Genomic DNA, 25,577 nt, shown 5'->3' with positions numbered 1-25,577 from the left:
TCCTGCCTCAGATTGCGGACTCTACGGCGCCTGGCCGACGTCGGGCCGTTGATTTGTCTTCAGACGCCTCTTCTTGAGAGGTTCGACTCTTGCTGTTGTCATTCTCGCCGGAGACGGGCCGACCTGTCATGGCTCTTTCCCCGACGCCGTCTAAGGACGACTCATCGCCGCCACTGCGGCCGTGGTCTTCACAGGAGGTGCCGCAGATCCCTCACTCCACGGTCCCTCTTCCTTTTTTCCGGACCTGGCCCTTTCTTCCTCCGGTTGGCCTGGGGGACGGTCACCTTAGCTTGCAGCCGTCGCCTACTGAGGAGCTGCTTTCCCCACCACGGGGCCCTACGGAGGCGGGTGCGGCCTTTGCTCGTGCTATTTCCACAGCTGGGGGGAATTTGCGCATGGGTGATGCAGCTGCCCATTTCCCCGCGGATCATCTTCTGGAGGTTCTTCATCAGGGCTCTGGTGGTAAGGAGCTGCTGCTTTCCTTCAAGGGTTCACTCCATTCTTCTCTTTGGGGACTTGGGGCCGTCCCGCAACAGGGAACCCGGTGCCCCAACACCTTCTGCACCACCACCACCATCCGGCGCCGCGTGATATGGTGTGTCTTTCCCTTCACCCTTCTACCAGAGGCCCTCTTTTGCAGAATGCCTTTCCCTCTCTGCCGCCCCTGTTGTCTCCCCCGTCACAGGAGGCCTGCTGGCTGGACTCCTGGGGGCGCAATATATTCGCCTCAACCAGTGCGGCTCTGCGGGCCCTTAACACACTGTGTGTTTTGACTATGGCCACTTCTTGCTTGTGGGACTCGGTGGAGTCCCTTATGTCTGCCACTTATCAGAAGGGTGCCTGTGTCGATTTGAAGCACCAGGTGTTGGATGGCCGGGAATCTGGCTGCGTTTGTTCTCCGCTCTGCCCTGGACATCTCGGAGGTGCTTGGTCGTGCCATGGCTTCTTCGGTTGCGCTTCGTCGCCATGCCTGGCTTCGGGACAGTGTGTTCCCGGAGAACGTTCGGGAACGGCTGGTGGACTTTCCTTTCAATGGGGCTCTTTTGTTCCACGCCCCTGCGGACTTGTCTATTCAGAGGTTCTTGGCGGGGCTTCGGCCTCTTCCTCCTCTTCCTCTTCCTCCTCCTACTACTCCTCCTCCTCCTCCTCAGTGACCTTGGTATTGATCTGGTTTTTGGGAGGTGTTCTTCCGTTGGGACGGGTCGGCCCAGTTGTGTGATCTGTGCGTTTCATGTGCATTTGAGTTCTCCTTGTTGGGACTGTGGTTCTGTTGGCTGCTGGCCGGCCCTTCTTAACTGTGTTGTTGCTTTGGGTTTCTACACCATGCTGGCCCTGAGACGAGGTCTTCTGTTTTTTCTCTTTGGCTGCTTCACAAGCCTTCTGCTGGGTTTTTCCGCAAGTCTTTTCTGTTGTCCCCTGCTGCAAAAGTTTGTTCCTAAGAGGTTCCCATGTTCTGGGATGTATCTTGCCCTATGTGGGGCAGTGGTAGCTATTGTATAGCTCTGCCATGCGCTGGGGAGCTGTGGTCGCCTTCGGGTCTTTGCTCTCCGTGGCGTAGCGGTATGTTGCAGATGCACTCCTCTTGCTGATGGAATGGCTTGAGTTGCGCCCCAGGGTGTCATTCTTGAGGGTCGCTGCGCTGTTCGCCTGGTCTGGCCCGCTGTCTCATGGCTCTGTCTTGTTCCGCTTCTTTTTGGGCCGTGTATGCGGACTCCTCCCTGGAGCGTGTCCGGACCCTTCTTCTCCTTCCTGCTCTCTGTCGTTGGCTGGCGTCTGGCTTGCCCTGAGTGCATCGTTTCGTGGTGTTCTCAGCGTCTGGCTGTGCTCGTCGGTGCCGACCTTCTGTCTTTCTGCACCATTGTGCCTTCTTGGCGCTTTAGGGAAACAGTCATCCTTGCCTTGTCCACTTCTTACAGTGGGCCCTGCATTGAAATTCTACCTCTCCTCCCTGGGGCATGAGATGGTTCTTGTGCTCCTTGCCCCTTTTATGGGCACAGTGTCACTGCAGAGCGTTGGATGGTTCTTCCTTGGTGGCCTCGGACTCCCCTGTCTGCTTCTGCCTGCTTATTGCTGGTGGCGCCGTTCTGTCTGTTCAATTGCCTTCTGGCTGTGATAGGCGCGGCTGTCCTCTTCACTGGGTATGTTACCGGTGAGGGGGCGTGCCTTTGCTCTTCCTCTTTTCGTTGGAGTCTCTAGGTTGTTGTTCTCCCTCAGTGCTCCTCTTCATTGTCTTGGCCTTGAGTGAAGGTTTTGTTGCCTTTTATTGGCCTGGGGTGCTTTGGCCTCCTTTTGCCTTGCCCTTGTTTCCTCTGCTGAGTGAGGACGGGCTACCTCTTTTCTTGTCTTCCCGCATCCCCCCACACCCCCAACCCCCCCCCCCCCTTTTTTTTAGGTCTCGGCCAAGCGTACACTGTAGTGTTTGCGCAGCCAGAGTCCTTTTCTCTGTGTTTTGAAAAATGGACCTGGAAATTCCACACAGCTCGTGCGTGTTATTTCCTAGGTCCATTTTTATTGGGCTTTGGGTGCGTGCTGTTTTTTAACAGAACACGCAATAGGCCATAGGCGGTCGCGTAGCTCCGCCTATGGCTTATTGGTGTCTGTTACGCGCACCAAAGCCCATATGTCTTCAGTTTTCCCAGCCAGGCACGTCCGCGATAATTGAAGACATAAGCTGGCAGTGGTGCTTGCGTGCGCACCACTCGCAGCCATTTTTTCTTTACAGGACCTTTTCCCAGCACCCGCCCTCCTCTCCCCGTCCTATCCTTCAGTCCACAGGCAAAACAGCAGACAGGGCACTCCGGCTCTCCAGCCCGGAGCCCAGGCGGCGGCCCCTTCCTTTTCTGCCTCCGAGAACCACGCGAAACGGATGAGCAGCGTACCACCCGTTTAAAGAACCGGCATGTGTGTACACTATTTTATCAAAACCGAAAGAACGACTTTCCCAAATTGTCACTGGATATACGAACATTATAGACAGTCCAAGAGAATATGGCAAGGTATTCCTTGTTTACACGGGCGTTTTAAAATGAATGCCCCACTTCCTGAAAAGCATAAAAGACTTGGATTAAACGATAAAGTGAATGGTGATTGAAACATAGCTCCTTTGCAACCACACACACGGGCGCCCTACCCAACCAATCAGAAATATTTTTCTATTTGCAGTTTTTAGTGTCATTTTGAGTCGCTGCCGTTAGCCAATCCTGCTTTCCTTTGCTTGCTGACATCACTAACCAGTTCCCTCCAGCTGCAGAGAGCTTCGGTTTCAGTCCTTTTTTTAAAACTAAAATGGAGGCCGGTTCCTCGCCCTGAGGATTATCGTACCGCTTCTCCCGCTGGGTTCTCAATGTTGACATGTAACAAGGCCGGCAGCAGAATGGTGGTCGATACCGGCGGGCCCAATGGGCCCTTCCATTCTGTGGCCCTGTCACACATCAGAGGCGGGCTGCTGCGCGAGGCAGTGTTCAGGGACTGTGTGGTGACTACATGGCCATTGTGAGAGCTGTACATAACATGCAGGAAGTCTATATGACAGAGTCAGCCTTACGCTGTTTTTGGCCGCTATGAATTTGTTGCACCTTTGTGATTTTCTTCAGGATTTAGCAGATCTAGAGACTAGCTCAGATTTGAAGCAGGTTCTGTCGATTTCTGTTTTCCTACCCCCTCCCCCGTCTTGGAGCTGTGCTTGATGTCAAAGGATGTGAAGTCACTTCCCTAGTAAGGTATGGGTTGGGGGCTGGGCAAAGCCAAGTTTGTGTAGCGTAAAAGCAAAATATGTTTGTTCTCTGTTGTTATTTTTTTAACATCTGCTTTTCTAAAGAAAGAATCTTGAAGTGCGGCCGTGAAAAAAACTGTCAGGCAGATAGGTTGTGACTGTGCTTAAAAGAAATGTTCTATTATGCTGCTGCTGTCTCTGTACTAAAGCTTGAACGCGATTGTCAAACAGCCCCCTGTGAAGCACTAGGCGCGTTGCTTGGTTCACTGTTAGGACCAATTCGTTTATTGGAATCGGTAGAGAGGTTTTTTTATGAAAGACTCTTGTACGGTAGATTTTGTATTTTCGTTGCACAGAATTATTTCAAAATCGTAAATAATTTTGACAGCGTGTGAATCTTCCACTACTTGACCTAGAGTGGGAAGGGTTTCCCCCGATGAATTTCCGAACTCGGATGTCACTGAAATAGGCACACTTAGTAAAAACAAGAGTTCGTGCAAATAGTGCTATTTAACATTGCTGGCAACCAGGATTACCATACAATTATGCGAGCGTAAATTATAACTGTCTTTCCTCAGTTTTACATATATAAAAATGGACTTTCGGTCATATTTCAATGTTTTTCCTGGTCAGGAATGCAGAAAGCGACTTTCTCCAACATAGCCAATGGATAAGTAGAAGATGCCGTCTAGTTGCTGAACAGTGGTTTACTCCGATAAATATTCAAAGATTGCAATGAAGGGAGTCAATGAAATGTATTTTGCCGATGAAATGTATTTTTCCCAAGGGATCTGTTGTGAGACTGACTGCAGTTGTTAGGGACGGGGGCGCCTTCACAAATAGCCTTGCTCATTTATACCTGTCAGACAGCTCACACGTGTAGCCCATCGCAGGACCATGGCGGTGTGTGTGTGGCTGTGTGTGTGTGTGGCTCTGTGTGCGTGTGTGTGTGTGTGTGTGTGGCTCTGTGTGTGTGTGTGTGTGTGTGTGTGTGTGTGTGTGTGTGGCTCTGTGTGGGTGTGTGTGTGTGGCTCTGTGTGTTGCTCTGTGTGTTTGTGTTGCTCTGTGTGTGTGTGTGGCTCTGTGTGTGTGTGGCTCTGTGTGTGTGGCTGTGTGTGGCTCTCTGTGTGTGTATGTGTGTGGCTGTGTGTGTGTGTGTCTGGCTCTGTGTGGCTGTGTGTCTCTGTGTGGCTGTGTGTCTCTGTGTGTGTGGCTGTGTGTGTGTGGCTGTGTGTGTGGGTCTCTGTGTGTGGGTCTGGCTCTGTGTGTCTGGCTCTGTGTGTGTGTCTGGCTCTGTGTGTGTGTCTGGCTCTGTGTGTGTTGCTGTGTGTGTGTGTTGCTGTGTGTGTGTGGATCTGTGTGTGTGTGTGTGGGTAAATGCAATAGGTCTCGCATTTGCGAGAGATTAAGCAATTGGCATTGTAAATGACAATGCCATTTATTCATCTGTTTTCAAAACCAACAAATGTTGTCATTTACAATGCCAATAGCTCTAACTTTTGCAAAGGCGAGACTGTTGCATTGTTTTTCTATAGCGATCACTTTTAGTGCCACATTTCAAAGAAGCTGTCACGGACTGTGCTGCAGAGCCCTTTGTGAGAAGAGGAGACTCGCGGGTTTCCGCCTGGACTCGGTACATTCGTAACAAACGCTGCCGACTGATGTATCCCATTTTGCCATTAATGTGAATTGTGCTGTTGAGAGCAATCTGGTGTTTTCTTTCTCCATGGATATATTATCATTCCTAATTTCAAGCATTTTGCAAATATGATTTCCAATTTGCGATTAGAGGTTTATGTTTTACAAACATCTGGTGTTGGAATGTTAAACACGCCTCTGTCACTGTAGTGTTTACGAGCACGTTATGAACGTTGTTGTGGGGGCTACGTGGAAAGGAGAGTGTGATGAGAGGCTGTTCTTCTGAAAAGATGAAACTTTTCAGCTTGAAAATAAAGGAAGAGATAATTTTGATAAGAGTAGAAATGCCCTTTGTACACAATCAGCTACTCATGGTTTGACGGCGCGGCTCTGAAGTCCAACATGGGTGACCTGTGTGAAATCCTAGCAGATTGAGGCTCCGAGCAGTGTTCACTCTGAAGGTAGAACAGTGTAAAGAGATCCTCGTGGCCAGATGCCAATGCCTACAGTAGCTTTCCCCAATGCCCACTCTGTGTGAGCCTCTATATACCACCGCCGTGTTGATGATTGGTCATTCATTTGCAGGTTATGTTCAGCCTCACTGAATCTTCAAAGAGCCACGTATAATCGTTGATGACTGAGACACACCACTGCAGCTCATTAATTAATCCACTTTAAGAAGAGCAGATTAAGGCACCACCACAGGGATTGTTTCAAATCCACTCTACATAATTTGACATCCATCCACATAATTCAACTCAATAACACAACACACCACATACATCTAATACACACTACAGAATTCCACATCATGCCACAGAATTCTACAGCACACCACATAATTAAACTCCACCACATACCATTCCACAACACAAAATAGCATTACACATAATTACACTTAATAACATACAATCCCACTCCACACAATTCCAGTAAACTTAATACCACATAATTACTACCCACAACATTCTACCATGCCACATCATTTCACTACACAAATACACTCCACACCACACAATCTCACGCCACACAATTCCACAACTTGCTTGTCTTACTAGGGTTCTGGGCTCTCCTATCCTCTAGGTTGGGGTTTATGGCTGTGCCTCTGTCCTTTGTTATTAATGTGGGTTGTCACACTCTGTGATGGGGTGTCTTGGAGTTTTGTTGTTCCTTGTTTGTCCCAAACTGGTTCCCCTTCATTGTTTTTGGTTGGGGTTGTAGTCCTGCTACATGTTATCATGCTCTTTTTACATATGTTCTTTGTCTCCAAGGGGGGCTATCTCCGTACTGGCAGGGTTGCTGCTCAGGGCTAAGCTCTGTTTATTCTTTTCCCTGCCTTTGGGTACTTCAGTGCCTGGCACTGCTCTTTATGGTATTGTTCCTCACCATTCCTCTTCCAATGTTTCTGCTCTTTCGCACACTGTTCCTATACTCTCACAGTTTTGTCTGATGGCTCCGCGTTGTGGCGCAGAAAAGTTCTTCGAAGAAAAGTGACGTAGGCGTGCCGGGGTGGGATTTATGTGACCTCTCTGGCGTCAGGTACGAGGACAACGCCTGGGCGGAGTCACGTGATGCTGTGACAAAAAAAAATTCCAGATCCAGTCTCACGCCTGGGGATAATTCTATGTTAGGGAATCTGTGGCTAGAATAGTCTCTAACAGATACATCGTTACCGAAGGTAAGTAACTCGTACTTTAGTTGCACAATGCAGTTTTGCACACTCCTGGTACCATTCAGACACACGTATCCCTTACACTAAGCTTGAAGCTGACCTGGTACATCTGGCTCCACTTAAAACGGTTTTGCCAAAGGGATTTCCCAGAGACCCCCGAGACATTCAGACTGTGTCCACCACTTGTTGGGCATGGAAGAAACTAGCACGAGTGACCGGGCACACACAATACTCCTCTTCACTGCCAATAGTCAACAACCCCTGGTTGCCCATCAATGGAGAAAAGCTGGTATAGCGCATGCTCATTAAATACTTCTTAGACATGAGTGGAGCTCTATTTATGTGTGGGCACGTTTTTTATAGCTCTGAGGACGCCAGGTTCAGTGAAGCATCCTTTATGGACCACTTCATACTTAGTAGGCTGCGCAGCATGCTAAGAGCTATGACCACCGAGTTCCTGTTAGAACCGAAATCATTTCCACCATTGACACTGTTGATTACTAACACAAGTGGGGAACCACTTAATTTCAAAGTTATATAAATCCTGTATGACTGTTATCCCCACTAGAGATGCCGAATTCCAGGAGATTTGAGAGCGTGACCGGAGACACCCTATAGAGAACTCCCATTGGACCATCTGCTGTACCCAAACTAAGGAAGTCTCCCTGAATAGTCGACACAAACTGATTCATTTCAAGTTCCTAAGGAGGGCATACATGTCCCCTGCTAAATTTAACTCGATAGACCCCTCTCGATCACACAAGTGTCCTAAATGTGGAGCGCCGCATGCAGACTTTTGTCCAGATGACCTGGAACTCTGAGAAGACAGGAGAATATTGGATATCCTTACACACATGACACACCTTGACCTCCACCCCACACCAGAAGTGGCTCTATTGGGGTATGTGCGCAACTTCTCCAAACAGCTGCGCTGATTCACTTCTATTGATTTGCTGCTTGCTAAACGTGAAATAGCGATACACTCGAGTAATATGTTAATTCCCACCACTAAGGCCTGGCTGCATAGCCTCATTTACTGTAACACCAATTGTGAGCTGTTTCAACCTTACCCATGATTTCGAGGCCCAGGGATATATGGAGCCCTCTGAAAAACTACCGACTGGAGCTGGGGACGGGCACGCTGTCGCAGCCGCCTGCAGGGATAGTTCCTACTGGAGTGGGCTCTCCACCCGCCCCCTGCCCCCCCCCAACCTCAAGCCGCGCTCAGCTAGTTCATGACATCTGTTATATGTTATTTGAAAATTCATGGGGATCATTAAACAAGCATTAGGGCTCGGGTTTGTTTGAGTTTGAGATAATGGCATTGTATCTGGTAATGTGCACTGACAGCTGATGATGATTGTTCCAATTGAAAGAGTGGCTGGTGTACTGTCAGCTGTTGGTGTGTGTGTGTTTAGTGAAAGTTGCACGGTGTTTGTGCATGGTGAAAGCATTCATTGACCGCTGGGGGTGTGTTGTTGTGTGTGTTGTTTTCTGTGTAGTGGTGAGTGTGTGGTGGTGAGTCTGTGGGGGTGAGCCCGGGGAGGAAGTGTGGTGGTGAGTGGTGACGAGTGTGTGGTATTGAGAGAGTGAGGTGGGGTTTCTGTGTGTGCTATGTGTGTGTGCTGTGTGTATGGTATGTGTGTGTGGTGTATGTGTGTGTGGTGTTTTCTGCACACTCACACACTGCCCCTGCACACTCACACACTGCTCACCCACACACTCCCAATGTCACCCTGCATAGTCACACACTGTTTATACTGCACACTCGTTCTGCACACTCACACAGTGTGCACCCTGCACCCTTACACACTGTCTCTGCAGTCACTGTCCCTCTACACTCACTGTCACTCTGCCCTCACTGTCACTCTGCCCTCACTGTCACTCTGCCCTCACTGTCACTCTGCCCTCACTGTCACTCTGCCCTCACTGTCACTCTGCCCTCACTGTCACTCTGCCCTCACTGTCACTCTGCCCTCACTGTCACTCTGCCCTCACTCTGCCCTCACTCTGCCCTCACTCTGCCCTCACTCTGCACTCTGCCCTCACTCTGCACTCTGCCCTCACTCTGCACTCTGCCCTCACTCTGCACTCTGCCCTCACTCTGCACTCTGCCCTCACTCTGCCCTCACTCTGCCCTCACTCTGCCCTCACTCTGCCCTCACTCTGCCCTCACTCTGCACTCTGCCCTCACTCTGCACTCTGCCCTCACTCTGCACTCTGCCCTCACTCTGCACTCTGCCCTCACTCTGCACTCTGCCCTCACTCTGCACTCACTCTGCACTCTGCCCTCACTCTGCACTCTGCCCTCACTCTGCACTCTGCCCTCACTCTGCACTCTGCCCTCACTCTGCACTCTGCCCTCACTCTGCACTCTGCCCTCACTCTGCACTCTGCCCTCACTCTGCACTCTGCCCTCACTCTGCACTCTGCCCTCACTCTGCACTCTGCCCTCACTCTGCACTCTGCCCTCACTCTGCACTCTGCCCTCACTCTGCACTCTGCCCTCACTCTGCACTCTGCCCTCACTCTGCACTCTGCCCTCACTCTGCACTCTGCCTGCACTCTGCCCTCACTCTGCCCTCACTCTGCCCTCACTCTCACTCTGCCCTCACTGTCACTCTGCCCTCACTCTGCCCTCACTCTGCCCTCACTCTGCCCTCACTCTGCCCTCACTCTGCCCTCACTCTGCCCTCACTCTGCCCTCACTCTGCACTCTGCCCTCACTCTGCACTCTGCCCTCACTCTGCACTCTGCCCTCACTCTGCCCTCACTCTGCACTCTGCCCTCACTCTGCCCTCACTCTGCCCTCACTCTGCACTCTGCCCTCACTCTGCACTCTGCCCTCACTCTGCACTCTGCCCTCACTCTGCACTCTGCCCTCACTCTGCACTCTGCCCTCACTCTGCACTCTGCCCTCACTCTGCACTCTGCCCTCACTCTGCACTCTGCCCTCACTCTGCACTCTGCCCTCACTCTGCACTCTGCCCTCACTCTGCACTCTGCCCTCACTCTGCACTCTGCCCTCACTCTGCACTCTGCCCTCACTCTGCACTCTGCCCTCACTCTGCACTCTGCCCTCACTCTGCACTCTGCCCTCACTCTGCCCTCACTCTGCACTCTGCCCTCACTCTGCCCTCACTCTGCACTCTGCCCTCACTCTGCACTCTGCCCTCACTCTGCACTCTGCCCTCACTCTGCACTCTGCCCTCACTCTGCACTCTGCCCTCACTCTGCACTCTGCCCTCACTCTGCACTCTGCCCTCACTCTGCACTCTGCCCTCACTCTGCACTCACTGTCACTCTGCACTCACTGTCACTCTGCACTCACTGTCACTCTGCATTCACTGTCACTCTGCACTCACTGTCACTCTGCACTCACTCTGCACTCAGTCTGCACTCACTGTCACTCTGCACTCAGGGTCACTCACTGTCACTCTGCACTCAGTCTGCACTCACTGTCACTCTGCACTCACGGTCACTCACTGTCACTCTGCACTCACGGTCACTCACTGTCACTCTGCACTCACTGTCACTCTGCACTCACTGTCACTCTGCACTCACTGTCACTCTGCTCTCACTGTCACTCTGCACTCACTGTCACTCTGCACTCACTGTCACTCTGCACTCACTGTCACTCTGCACTCACTGTCACTCTGCACTCACTGTCACTCTGCACTCACTGTCACTCTGCACTCACTGTCACTCTGCACTCACTGTCACTCTGCACTCACTGTCACTCACTGTCACTCTGCACTCACTGTCACTCTGCACTCACGGTCACTCACTGTCACTCTGCACTCACTGTCACTCTGCACTCACGGTCACTCACTGTCACTCTGCACTCACTGTCACTCTGCACTCACTGTCACTCTGCACTCACTGTCACTCTGCACTCACTGTCACTCTGCACTCACGGTCACTCACTGTCACTCTGCACTCACTAGCACTCTGCACTCACTAGCACTCTGCACTCACTGTCAGTCTGCACTCACTGTCAGTCTGCACTCACTGTCAGTCTGCACTCACTGTCACTCTGCACTCACGGTCACTCACTGCCACTCTGCACTTAGTCTGCACTCACTGTCACTCTGCACTCACTAGCACTCTGCACTCACTAGCACTCTGCACTCACTGTCAGTCTGCACTCACTGTCAGTCTGCACTCACTGTCAGTCTGCACTCACTGTCACTCTGCACTCACGGTCACTCACTGCCACTCTGCACTTAGTCTGCACTCACTGTCACTCTGCACTCCCGGTCACTCACTGTCACTCTGCACTCACGGTCACTCACTGTCACTCTGCACTCACGGTCACTCACTGTCACTCTGCACTCACTGTCACTCTGCACTCACGGTCACTCACTGTCACTCTGCACTCACTAGCACTCTGCACTCACTGTCAGTCTGCACTCACTGTCAGTCTGCACTCACTGTCAGTCTGCACTCACTGTCAGTCTGCACTCACTGTCACTCTGCACTCACGGTCACTCACTGCCACTCTGCACTTAGTCTGCACTCACTGTCACTCTGCACTCCCGGTCACTCCCGGTCACTCACTGTCACTCTGCACTCACGGTCACTCACTGTCACTCTGCACTCACGGTCACTCACTGTCACTCTGCACTCACTGTCACTCTGCACTCACTGTCACTCTGCACTCAGTCTGCACTCACTGTCACTCTGCACTCACTGCCACTCTGCACTTAGTCTGCACTCACTGTCACTCTGCACTCCCGGTCACTCACTGTCACTCTGCACTCACGGTCACTCACTGTCACTCTGCACTTACGGTCACTCACTGTCACTCTGCACTCACTGTCACTCTGCACTCACGGTCACTCACTGTCACTCTGCACTCACTAGCACTCTGCACTCACTAGCACTCTGCACTCACTGTCAGTCTGCACTCACTGTCAGTCTGCACTCACTGTCACTCTGCACTCACGGTCACTCACTGCCACTCTGCACTTAGTCTGCACTCACTGTCACTCTGCACTCCCGGTCACTCACTGTCACTCTGCACTCACGGTCACTCACTGTCACTCTGCACTCACTGTCACTCTGCACTCACGGTCACTCACTGTCACTCTGCACTCACTAGCACTCTGCACTCACTAGCACTCTGCACTCACTGTCACTCTGCACTCACTGTAACTCTGCACTCACGGTCACTCACTGTCACTCTGCACTCACTAGCACTCTGCACTCACTAGCACTCTGCACTCACTAGCACTCTGCACTCACTAGCACTCTGCACTCACTGTCAGTCTGCACTCACTGTCAGTCTGCACTCACTGTCAGTCTGCACTCAATCTGCACTCACTGTCACTCTGCACTCAATCTGCATTCACTGTCACTCTGCACTCAATCTGCACTCACTGTCACTCTGCACTCAATCTGCACTCACTGTCACTCTGCACTCACTCTGCACTCACTGTCACTCTGCACTCACTCTGCACTCACTGTCACTCTGCACTCACTGTCACTCTGCACTCACTGTCACTCTGCACTCACGGTCACTCACTGTCACTCTGCACTCACGGTCACTCACTGTCACTCTGCACTCACGGTCACTCACTGTCACTCTGCACTCACGGTCACTCACTGTCACTCTGCACTCACTGTCACTCACTGTCACTCTGCACTCACTGTCACTCACTGTCACTCTGCACTCACTGTCACTCTGCACTCACGATCACTCACTGTCACTCTGCACTCACTGTCACTCTGCACTCACTGTCACTCTGCACTCACTGTCACTCTGCACTCACTGTCACTCTGCACTCACTGTCACTCTGCACTCACGGTCACTCACTGTCACTCTGCACTCACTAGCACTCTGCACTCACTAGCACTCTGCACTCACTAGCACTCTGCACTCACGGTCACTCACTGTCACTCTGCACTCACTAGCACTCTGCACTCACTAGCACTCTGCACTCACTAGCACTCTGCACTCACTAGCACTCTGCACTCACTGTCAGTCTGCACTCACTGTCAGTCTGCACTCACTGTCAGTCTGCACTCACTGTCAGTCTGCACTCAATCTGCACTCACTGTCACTCTGCACTCAATCTGCATTCACTGTCACTCTGCACTCAATCTGCACTCAGTCACTCTGCACTCAATCTGCACTCACTCTGCACTCACTGTCACTCTGCACTCACTGTCACTCTGCACTCACTGTCACTCTGCACTCACTGTCACTCTGCACTCACTGTCACTCTGCACTCACTGTCACTCTGCACTCACTGTCACTCTGCACTCACTGTCACTCTGCACTCACTGTCACTTTCACACTTACTCTGCACTCACTGTCACTTTCACACTTACTCTGCACTCACTGTCACTCTGCACTCCCTGTCACTCTGCACTCACTGTCACTTTCACACTTACTCTGCACTCACTGTCACTCTGCACTCACTGTCACTCTGCACTCACGGTCACTCACTGCCACTCTGCACTTAGTCTGCACTCACTGTCACTCTGCACTCACGGTCACTCACTGTCACTCTGCACTCACGGTCACTCACTGTCACTCTGAACTCACGGTCACTCACTGTCACTCTGAACTCACTGTCACTCTGCACTCACGGTCACTCACTGTCACTCTGCACTCACTGTCACTCTGCACTCACTGTCACTCTGCACTCACTGTCACTCTGCACTCACTGTCACTCTGCACTCACTGTCACTCTGCACTCACTGTCACTCTGCACTCACTGTCACTCTGCACTCACTGTCACTCTGCACTCACTGTCACTCTGCACTCACTGTCACTCTGCACTCACTGTCACTCTGCACTCACTGTCACTCTGCACTCACTGTCACTCTGCACTCACTGTCACTCTGCACTCAGTCTGCACTCACTGTCACTCTGCACTCACTGCCACTCTGCACTTAGTCTGCACTCACTGTCACTCTGCACTCCCAGTCACTCACTGTCACTCTGCACTCACGGTCACTCACTGTCACTCTGCACTCACTGTCACTCTGCACTCACGGTCACTCACTAGCACTCTGCACTCACTAGCACTCTGCACTCACTAGCACTCTGCACTCACTGTCAGTCTGCACTCACTGTCAGTCTGCACTCACTGTCAGTCTGCACTCACTGTCAGTCTGCACTCACTGTCAGTCTGCACTCAATCTGCACTCACTGTCACTCTGCACTCAATCTGCATTCACTGTCACTCTGCACTCAATCTGCACTCACTGTCACTCTGCACTCAATCTGCACTCACTGTCACTCTGCACTCACTCTGCACTCACTGTCACTCTGCACTCACTCTGCACTCACTGTCACTCTGCACTCACTGTCACTCTGCACTCACTGTCACTCTGCACTCACTGTCACTCTGCACTCACGGTCACTCTGCACTCACTGTCACTTTCACACTTACTCTGCACTCACTGTCACTTTCACACTTACTCTGCACTCAGTCACTCTGCACTCCCTGTCACTCTGCACTCGCTGTCACTTTCACACTTACTCTGCACTCACTGTCACTCTGCACTCTGTTATTCTCACACTCACTCTGCACTCTGTTATTCTCACACTCACTCTGCACTCACTGTTATTCTCACACTCACTCTGCACTCACTGTTATTGTCACACTCACTCTGCAATCACTGTCACTTGCTGTCACTGTGCACTCACTGTCACTTGCTGTCACTGTGCATTCACTGTCACTCTGCCCTCAGTCACTCTGCCCTCAGTCACTCTGCCCTCAGTCACTCTGCCCTCACTGTCACTCTGCCCTCACTGTCACTCTGCCCTCACTGTCACTCTGCCCTCACTGTCACTCTGCCCTCACTGTCACTCTGCCCTCACTGTCACTCTGCCCTCAGTGTCACTCTGCCCTCACTGTCACTCTGCCCTCAGTGTCACACTGCCCTCACTGTCACTCTGCCCTCACTGTCACTCTGCCCTCACTGTCACTCTGCCCTCACTGTCACTCTGCCCTCACTGTCACTCTGCCCTCACTGTCACTCTGCCCTCACTGTCACTCTGCCCTCACTGTCACTCTGCCCTCACTGTCACTCTGCACTCACTGTCACTCTGCACTCACTGTCACTCTGCACTCACTGTCACTTTTCACTCACTGTCACTCACTGTCACTCTGCACTCACTGTCACTGTGCACTCACTGTCACTGTGCACTCACTGTCACTCTGCTCTCACTGTCACTTGCTGTCACTCTGCACTCACTGTCACTTGCTGTCACTCTGCATTCACTGTCACTTGCTGTCACTTTGCACTCATTGTCACTTGCTGTCACTCTGCACTCACTGTCAAAAGCCCTCCTTCCCCAAATAAAGATCAAAAACTGATTTTTACAGTGGGTCAAATATGTGCAGCAGTGGCGTCCAGCATTTGTCCATAAGCCGGATTCACGGAAGTTTGTCAGTTTAACTGCTAACCAGGTAAAAGAGTTTGATTCTGATCAATTGCATATAAAATCATTTTACCTTTGTTGCCTTCAAATCTGGCGCGGTTTTGCATCTTGGGCCTACTTTGGACACCCATGTTTAGAACGTGCTGCACAACTCGCACTCGTCGTGCACGGCTCGAAATTAAAATTAGGAACATAGAATAATAAGGCCAGAAGCCATGCCCACTACTCTAGTTAAATCAACTTCTCCGTTTGGCACAAATTGCCATCTTTGCCTCCTTGCAAGGCATAAACTTAAGAATTTAAATGCTGCGTTTATGTAAATGTGTTTTTTTCTTCAACATTACTAATCCTTTCCCAGCCTTCACAAATAAATACGTCTAAAATGCCGTGGAATTATGTTGGTAAGTACATTGCATGCGACCAGGAGTTGTTCGTGTAGGTATTATAAATACAGAGCTGGGTGCCTGCCAGAACGTGTTTAAAAAGAACAGCTGAATTTAACCCTCAAGCTGCCTGGATTGCGCCCAGAATAAGACAGTTCTGTATTTCAAAGGCAGCTGAAAGTTATTAATGCTCCTCTCTTCCAATAACACCCTGGTGTGGATGGGTTCAAACTTGGGTAGGGGGGTGGGGGGGCACTTGGTATTTTCTCTTTGATAGTACCCAGAAACCAGTGGTTCTGTTTTTCGAGAGTGACCTGAGGCAGGAGAGTTTGTCTTTCCATAGGGTTCAGCCCAAGATATTTCTATAGCGCCTAGCAACTTGTAGCTTTATTTTGCAAAAGCTCCAAGGATCAGATTATAACCATCTTTAAACCACCCAGACACTGGTGATTTTATCTTACAGGCTAGCAGTGCCCAGACCTGGCGGTCCGGTATTCCTGTACCACCCAAAAACACGTGACACCATCTTTGAATAGCTCACAGAAGCCGGTCTACCTTACGAAGGCGCCCCAGACCCGAAGGTTCGATTTCTTACATCACCCATCAGCAAGTGGTTTCTGTGGATAGTTGGAAGAGGCCATTAGCTTTCTTCTTTGCTAGCGCCCAGAAGCATGCCGTTTTAGTTCCATTGGCACCGAGAGAAATAACGTCTGTATTTCAATAGCGCCCAGAAGCAGGAGGGTTGTCGATCGATACTGGTGCTTCTCGTTTGCATGGTAGGTGGTAGGCAGGGTGGGCCGAGCTTCGCCGATACCGATAAGGGAGGGGGGCGTGGGCCCCCGTGTCTTGCTGTCTCAGCGCCGGATGAGTGAGGCTAATGAAGCCCTTTCCCGGCCTGGCATGCGGCAGCTGCGCGCGGGGTGCTGCTGAATGGTGAACGCGCCCCGCCCATCTGGATTCACTTAACGAGGCACCCTGACAGCTCCTAATTGATATTTATGGACTGCCGTGCGCGAAACCGCACAGAAAATGCCAAAAATGGCGACTAAAAGTATATATGCCCTATCGCGTCAAGTCTACTAAAAAGACAGCACCGCGAGGACCAATCACCGTGCAGATGGTAAAATAAAGCACTGCTAAAGCTCGCGCACAAAGGAATTTTTCAGCAGGAATCGGAACCCCGTAAGAATAGGAGCTCGTAGCTCTGCCCCACTTCTGAAGAAGTGGTGACGTCGCCGAGCCCTAAAAAGGGGATAAATTATTAGAATCTAGTTAAAACTATATTCAAATTGCCACTATCTGAAAGTGTTTATTGTACTTTATAAATTGATTACCACCTGTTGTGCTGCAATTGCTATATAGCTACATTGAGAACATGCTTCGCATTGTCGTGATTTTGTATGAAAATGGTAAATAAAGTTTTTTTTAAAGTCTGTTTGGAGACCAGACTGACGCAGCGCTTGAGTGCTTAAAGGATACGCAGACTACCTTTAAATCCTTGGGCCTTAGTACTACACCCTTGCATGCGTCAGCTTTTCGCTCCTTTCTTGGCTACGGAAGGGGCTTCCACCCATGCCAACCCTATTCCATCCAGCACGTTCTGCAAGTTCAGCAACCGCTGCGGTGCAATGGCTGCAGTTCATCCCGCCCTCAAGGGTCGGGAGGCTAGAAGTCTAGCCAAGCCACCATTTCCTCCTCCACTGCAAAACCTTCCTAGTCCGGTACTTTGGGATCAAGAGCATCCAGTAGGTGGCAGGATACGCCAACACCTCCACCACTGGCGCAACATCATCTCTGACAGGTTGGTGTTACAGATAGTCTGAAGGCGATACTCCCTCCTCTTTTAGACTACCCCTCCCTCTATGCCTCCAACTCATGACCTGCTGTTGGAGGCTCATCTCTCGCTACTCCGCGAGGAAGTCAAGTCTTCCTTGGCCAAGGGTGCTATAGAGAGGGTTCCCGGGCCAGAAATAGGCTGTGGTTGCTAATCCTGCTATTTCCTGGTTCCACAGAAGGACGGAGGCTTCCGTCCTATCCTCGAACTCTGGGCCCTCAACTGCTTCCTCAAGAAGGAGAAATTCAGGATGCTCACTCTAGCTCAGCTACTGTCTGTCCTAGACCCGGGAGACTAGATGGTACCGTTGGACTTGTAGGACGCCTATTTTCACATTCCCGTCCTGCTGGCCATTTGTCCCTACCTGCGGTTTACAGTGGGCCAGGAGCACTTTCCGTTTGCAGTGCTCCCCTTTGGCCTCACCACTGCCCCATGGGTGTTCACCAAGGTGATGGCGGTGGTCGCTCCTCATCTACGGAGATCAGGGGTTCCAGTCTTCTCCTATCTCGATTACTGGATGTTGAAGGTGAGCCTGTCTCAAGCAGTTGTCTCTCATCTCGGTTCTACGGCAAGCCTCTTGCATTCACTGGGTTCATTATCAACATGCTGAAGTCACACCTGACTCCCTCTGAGACGCTCCCTTTCATCAGAGCAGTTCTGGACACACTGCAGTTTCGGGATTATCCTCCCAAGCAGCGAGTCAAGGATATTTGGCTATGATACCGATATTTCAGCATCTATCCTGGATTTTGGTGTTGAGCATGGCCACATACATCCTTCTTATGGACCATGCCAGATGGCACATGCAGACTCTGCAATGGGAACTGACGTTCCAATGGGCACAGCATCAGGGAAACCTCACTGACATGGTACAGATCTCGGGGGAGGGGGGCAGTGCGAAAGACCTTCAATGGTGGCTATCAAACCCACGATTGGGTCAGCCTGACTCCTCTCTTTTCTCCATCCAGATCTCACTGTGGTGATGGATGCGTCCCTCCTGCAATGGAGCCGCCTTCTGGGAGAGGTGGAGATCAGAGTACTATGATCTAGGATGGTGGCCTGGCTCCCTATAAACCTGTTGGAGCTTCAGGCGATCTGGCTGGCACTAAAAGTCTTCTTGCCGTCCATCAAGGGGAGGCTAGTTTTGTCGTTCTCTGACAACACGACTGCCTTATGGTACTGCAATAAGCAAGGCTGGGTGGGGTCGTAGACCCTGTGTCAAGACGCTTTGCGTCTCTGAACTTGGATGGTCCAGCAGGGCATTTCCCTGGTGGTTCAGCATCTGGCCGGTTTCCTGAACACCAGAGCGGACAAAATCACCCGAAGGTGCCTGGGGGGATTATGAGTGACATCCCCTCCATCTGGAGGTGGCGCAAGGACTCTTTCAGCAGTGGGGAGAGCCTTGGTTAGATCTGTTCGCCGCTGTAGAGAACGCGCAATTTCAGCAGTTTTGCGCACTAGAATTTCCAAGGTAGCTATCGCTCAACTATGCTTTCCGCCCATACTTCTCCTACCAAGAGTGCTCAAGAAGATCAGGAGCGACCGGGCACAAGTCATTCTTGTGGCTCCGGACTGGGCACAAAGAGTCTGGAATCCCGAGCTTCTGGCAACGAGCATCGATCCTCCGATCAGGCTGCTCCTTCAGGAAGATCTCCTGTCGCAGAAGCAGGGGAGGGTTCGCCACTCAAACTTGTCCACTCTCTGCCTCCTTCATTGGAGATTGATCGGCTACAGCTGACAGCTTTTGACCTTCCTCCCAAAGTCTGTGAGGTTATTATGGCAGCCAGGCACCCCTCAGCGAAGTCGGTATACGCCTGCTGATGGTCCAAATTTTGTAAATATTTTACAGAACGGTTTATTGACCCCCCGTCTGCGTCTTTATCTGATATCCTCCTTTTTATACTTTCCTTGGCCCAGCAGATCTCTGCTCTGGACACCTTGCAGGGCGTTTTGTCCCTTTCCTCTTTTCTTCGGCTGTCTGATCAGCCTTCTCTTTTTAAATCCCCTCTGGTGCAGAGATGCTTGCAAGAGTTGAACCACTTGTTTCCACAGTAACACTTTATTATGCCACAGTGGGGCCTTAATTTGGTTCTCACCTTTCTAATGTGTACACCGTTTGAGCCGCTACACAACTTCCCTCTACGGTTGCTCACCATCAAAACAGCCTTCTTAGTGGCAATAACCTCTGCCAATAGGGTAGGATAACTGCAGGCACTGTCAGCACAGCCTCCTTACCCGATGTGCTTTCCAGATAAAGTGGTGCTCCACACAGGGGGAATCTTTTCTACCTTTCTACCTAAGGTGGTCACACCCTTTCATATAGGGCAGTTGGTTACTCCACACACTCTCTATGCACCTCTGCACCCTTCCAAGGAAGAGGATTGTCTCCATCATCTGGACCCTAAAAGAGAGTTATCGTTCTGCCTCTATCGAACCAAAGAGTTATGGGTGGATGTCCAACTCTTTATAGAGTATTTTGGTACAAAAAAAGGGTGTGCTGTCCTAAAGAGGACTATATCCTACTTGATTATCCTCTGTATCAAAATTTGCTATGCCTTAAGGAAAAAGGATCCTCCTGAAGGGCCTAGATACCATTCCTCTAGAGCAAAAGCGGACACCACGGCTCTCGGGCGTGGTGTTAGCCGTTTTGTATATCTGCCAAGCAGACACGTGGACATCTCCCCACACATTTGCAAGACACTACCGCCTGTATTCCCAGGTTCGCAGTGAAGACCTGTTTGGTCGCTCTGTTTTGCAGGACTTGTCTAAACCTTTCCGCAGTCACTCCTCCAGGGATGGCATTGCTTGGGTATCTGTTCAAAGGTAAGTATTCTGCAGCTAGATGTCTCTATCAGATGGACAAGTTACTTACCTTTGGTAATGCCTTATCTGGTAGAGACCCCATTTAGCCGAAGATTCCTTACCGACCCACCCATCGTCCCCGCACTGCGCATTGATTCTAGTGTCAAGGGCTTTTTCCTTCAGGGCCCTAATTGCCTTTAACACACCATGGTCAGTCACTTCATGGCGCTGAGCTTCTGCCGTGAAAAGTACTGGTGTCCATGTGACATAGTGGCATTTATATTAAGGACGTGGACATCATGACAACTAACACAACGCCTACAATGTCACATGGAGTTGACCAATGCCACCTACTGGCGCGCAGCAGTACTGCTATCCAAAATCTTCTGGATCCAGCCTGATGCCTGGAAGTTCAAAAGGTAAGGAATCTACGGCTACATCAGGTCTCTTACCAGACAAGGGGTTACCGAACGTAAGTAACATATCCATTACCAACATCATCAAGAAGTGTAACACAGGCTTGTCATGGTCCAGATCCCTGCAGACTTCCTATATTTGCTTAAAGTGTTGAGGATGTTTTTTCCAGGTCTCCTGCATCAAAGCCATGACCAGAAGACCCTATGTGTTACTTCAACCACCTCAATATCCACTGCAGCCACACCACACAACCCCCATGGACGGACCACTACTGCGTACATTTCCACGTCGACAGACCCAAGCCGCCCAAACCTGCACTGTGCCATTCGCGAAGGAACTGGAGCAGAGTCACTGAGGAGCAGCTCAACTCCACCCTCAACTGCGACCCCCTCCCCCCAAAGCCCCAACCCCACGACCGACGCCAATCTCACAGCCAAGGAATTACACAAATTGATTTCCAACTGTGCAGACAAGCTTGCCGCCCTACGCAACCCCGACATACAGAGCCCCAGAAAGACTACCTGGTTCACTGCTAACCTTCAAGAATACAGACGCTCCTGCAGACTTCTCAAGAAGAACTGGAGAAACAGAACAATGTCAGAAGACTGCATCACCTACAAGAACACCATGACGGAATACCACCAACGCATCAGAACCACCAAAAGGACCTTCATTCAAACCAAAATCCTTGCCAACTCTAGCAACTCCAAGGAACTCTTCAGCATCATCCAGGAATTGACCAAGCCCCTCATCGAAACCACGGACATCACTCCTTCCCAGGACCTCTGCAGCAAGCTTGGATCCTACTTCCATCTAAAAATCAAGAGCCTCTACGACAATTTCAATGACCGGGGCCCTGACTCTGCAAGCACTCACTATTCCAGCAATGCCAGCCAGCCCACCCTCTCCTCCTGGACACTGGTCACGACCGAAGAGACCACTTTGACCATGAAAGGCATCCACTCGGGGGGGGGGGGCCCACAGACCCTGACTCGCCACACATCTACCATGGAGCCGCCACCCCCATCTCTCCAGAACTACAACACACCATCAATGCCACCTTCATGACCGGCAACTTTCCCGAAGACTGGAAACAAGCAGACTTCAGACCCCTGCTCAAGAAACCCTCAGCAGATCCCACAGACCTCAAGAACTACCAGCCCATCTCACTCCTCCCCTTTGCAGCAAAAGTTACTGAGAAGACAGTCAACGCACAACTAACATGGTTCATCGAAGAAAACTGCATCTTCGACCCCTCACAATCGGGTTCCGCAGCAACCACAGCACCGAGAACAACCCTACTCGCCACCACAGATGACATTCGCACCCTCCTCGACCAAGGACACACTGCGGCCCTGATCCTACTCGACCTCTCAGCAGCTTTTCAACACTGTCTCCCATCTCACACTCGCCGCCAGACTCCACAAGGCGGGCATACAAGGAACCGCCCTCAACTGGATCCTCTTGTTCCTAGCCGGCAGAACCCAGAGAATCAGTCTGCACCCTTCCTCTCAGAACCCACGGAAACCAACTGCGGAGTACCCAAGGGATCATTGCTCAGTCCCACTCTCTTCAACATCTACATGGCCCCTCTCGCCGCAATCGTTACACAGCACTGTCTCAGCATAGTATCCTACTCCTCCGACACCCATCTCCTCCTCTCCGTCACCAATGATCCCACCACCACCAGACTCAGCTTCCAGGAAGGAATGCCAGACTTCGCATCCCGGATGAGCAACATCTACCTGAAGCTCAACTTGGAGAAGACAGAAATCCTCGTCCTCTGACCCTCCCCCTCTGCATGGGACAACACCTGGTGGCCCAACGCCATTGGCCACCTCCCTACCCCCACAGACGACATCTGAAACTTCAGCATCTTACTAGACTTCTCCCATCTCCATGAACCGACCGGTCAGAGCCTTCGCCTCCAGCTGCTTCAACACCCTCCACATCCTCCAAAAGACCTTCAAATGGATCTGTCTCCCCCCTCCTCCCCACCCCCTCCTCGAGTCAAGGAAGACTGTCACCCACGCACTCATAACCAGCAGACTGGACTATGGAAGCACCCTCTACGCCGGGATCAATAAGTCTCTATTCCACAAGCTCCAGATCATACAGAACACCGCAGCCAGACTTGTCCTCGGCATCCCTCGACATGAACACATCACTCAACACCTACGGAACCTCCACTGTCTCCCATTTGAGAAGAGTCAATTTCATGATACTCACCTACGCCTACAAATGCCTCCACAACACCGGACCCCAATAACTCAACGAAAGAATCTCCTTCCGCATACCCAAGAGAAACCTCCGATCTACCACACTCGCCCTCGCCGAAACCCTGCGCATCCGCAGAGCCAGAACAGGAGGACGAACCTTCGCCTACATTGCGGGCAAGACCTGGAACAAGCTCCCGATCAACATCCGACGCGCCCCCTTGCTGAAGGCCTTCAGGAAGACACTCAAGACCTGGCTCTTTGACTGAACGGAGCAGCCTCCCACCCTATTCCTCCCCCCCCCCCCCCCTGTTCCTTGAGACTTTCACGGGTGAGTAGTGCCATTACAAGTCCTCTGATTAATTGATTGATTCTGACTTGTCTAAAATAAAGATTTGTTTAAAATAAAGAACTTCACATCTTACTATTAAATGTAACATTCAACCTCATCTGATTTTATTTTTTTAAGTTTTCACAACACCATCCGTCTTTCTCAGCAGAATCGATGTTTTGAATTCTTTCATAAGTGTGTGCGAATGATTGAATTTTGCTTTATTGTTGTGTGCAGAATACCAGACTGCAAATTAATCTAGGACTTTCCTTTGTACACTCACTGAAAGTCTGAGGAATGTATTTAGTTTTCCTTTTTTATCATCTCAGTTGGTGAAGTTGTATACCTGGGGTGAGGAGCGAAGACAATTCTTATATAAAGTACATTAATTTAAACTTAATCTGTACTTCCTTTCCTGCATCTCCTTTTTGCCTATTGTATCAAGTAATGCATAGCTATTGTGCATTGTTTTTCAGGCCAGTTGCATAGGTTGCAGGATGATATTGAAGTACTTCGTGAGGAAAAGGAGAGTGAAATCTCAAATACCAGGGATGATCTGACCAACGCTCAAGAAGAGATAGCTCTCCTTCAGCGAGTGGTTGAGCAAACTGCTTCTGAACGTAATGGAGACCTTGCAGAACTAGAGAGAGAGCTTGATGTGGTGCGAGCAGAGCTTGAACACTGGCGCAAAACTGCTGCAGACTATGAAAGTGAAATTATTAATCTGCAATCCAGTTTTGAACTTCAGAATCGAAAATGGGAAGATCAGCATAAGGAGGAAACGTCACAGCTGCGTGGTAAGAGTTAGAATACAATTTAATTGGACATGATCTTTTTGCGCACACATTTTGTATTTACGTGCAAATAATTTGTTACGTAGCATGTTTTTGTTCCTAGCATTACCTTCTACAGTGTATATATTATACTGAACAGCATATTTAATATACAGTTTGATTAATTTTGCAAAACGTGTTTGTAGTGTTAAATATCTTAACAGATGATACGATAAACTAGATTATCAAACCCATTTGCCTTGATAAAGGAATATGAACTAAGATACCCCTTTGGACATGTTATCAGATGCTTATGCTGCAGATGTTTTTTGTTATTTAGTACTGAAGAAGCAATGAAATAGCAAAAGTGTTGGGGTTTTTAAGCTATAAGAAAAATATCTAACAGCAATACATTTCCTGTTAGGACAATTTTCATTTGGTTGAGAACATTTTAATTTCTTGAAAAGAAATTGATTTCCTAAAACATGGTTTTGTCATGTATTTGTAGGTAATGCACTTTTAAATGTGTTTGCTTTTAAGTCTGCCAAATGAGTACCACAAATCCTATTTTAAAGGTGACCTCTAAAGAGAGTCACGAAGACGATTAACAAATTAAACAAAGCATAATGTTCGAGGCATATGGGCTGCAGATCACACACTAGTGCATAGATCGCCATCTGGTGGTGGGCCCGGATGATTACACTTTGTTGTCTTGGAAGAGTCTTTGTTTGGTAGATGACTCCTTCTGTGGAGCATAGTAGTCATGGGCATCGACTCCATCTTCGTTTTTTTTTTTTTCTGCATCGGGCTTGGATGTGCTTATCGTTCGGTCCCGTTACTGATCTCCTTTTGACTTCCATTCCTCCATCATACTGGTCAGTATCGTCTTCAATCGCGATTTCCTTGTTACTCGCGTCAAAACTTTCCAGTTCTCATTTCCAGCGATCGTCTGGCCGTTAGGCCCAACTGCGTCATTGGGCCTTTGTCTCATGGAAAGAACACCCTTCAAGAAGTGCCCTCAGTGTGGACACAAATTTCCCCACACTGATCTACATGAGGTGTGCAATCTGTGCTTGTCCCCAGCGCACGCTAGCCGAGATTGCCAGGCCTGCGCTTCATTCCGGTCCAAGAAAACTATCAGAGACAGTCGAGCTCGAAGAGTCAAGGTGCAGTCCTCTTCATCGACACCGGATCTCATCATAGACGAAGCTCCAATCGATCTAGAGTCCGAAGAACAATAGCAGGACAATGTCGTTTCTGAAGCAGAGGATTCAGCTTCCGGAGCGGAGGGACAATCAGACGATGACTATCTGCTACGAGCTGGTCAACAGGTCGTGAGTACAAGCGTTGACCCCCATACCGGGCCAGGCTTCGGTTCCACCGCCTCCTCCGGGTCCA

At 50.3% G+C, this 25,577-nt stretch overlaps 1 protein-coding gene across 8 annotated transcripts in view; it reads left to right on the top strand.

Annotated features, from left to right (window-relative positions):
• SLMAP (sarcolemma associated protein) overlaps positions 1-25,577 on the top strand; it is a 1,163,639-nt gene that overhangs the window by 868,195 nt on the left and 269,867 nt on the right. For all 8 annotated transcript variants that reach the window (XM_086939108.1, XM_086939110.1, XM_086939104.1 and 5 more), the window contains one exon: positions 23,883-24,203. In XM_086939108.1, coding sequence (XP_086795234.1) covers positions 23,883-24,203 — 321 coding nt within the window. The remainder of the gene's footprint in view (positions 1-23,882; positions 24,204-25,577) is intronic.

This window comes from Lissotriton vulgaris, chromosome 9 (assembly GCF_964263255.1).
Source record: "Lissotriton vulgaris chromosome 9, aLisVul1.2, whole genome shotgun sequence".
NCBI lineage: Eukaryota > Metazoa > Chordata > Amphibia > Caudata > Salamandridae > Lissotriton > Lissotriton vulgaris.
This window is presented reverse-complemented; position numbering and strand designations above follow the sequence as displayed.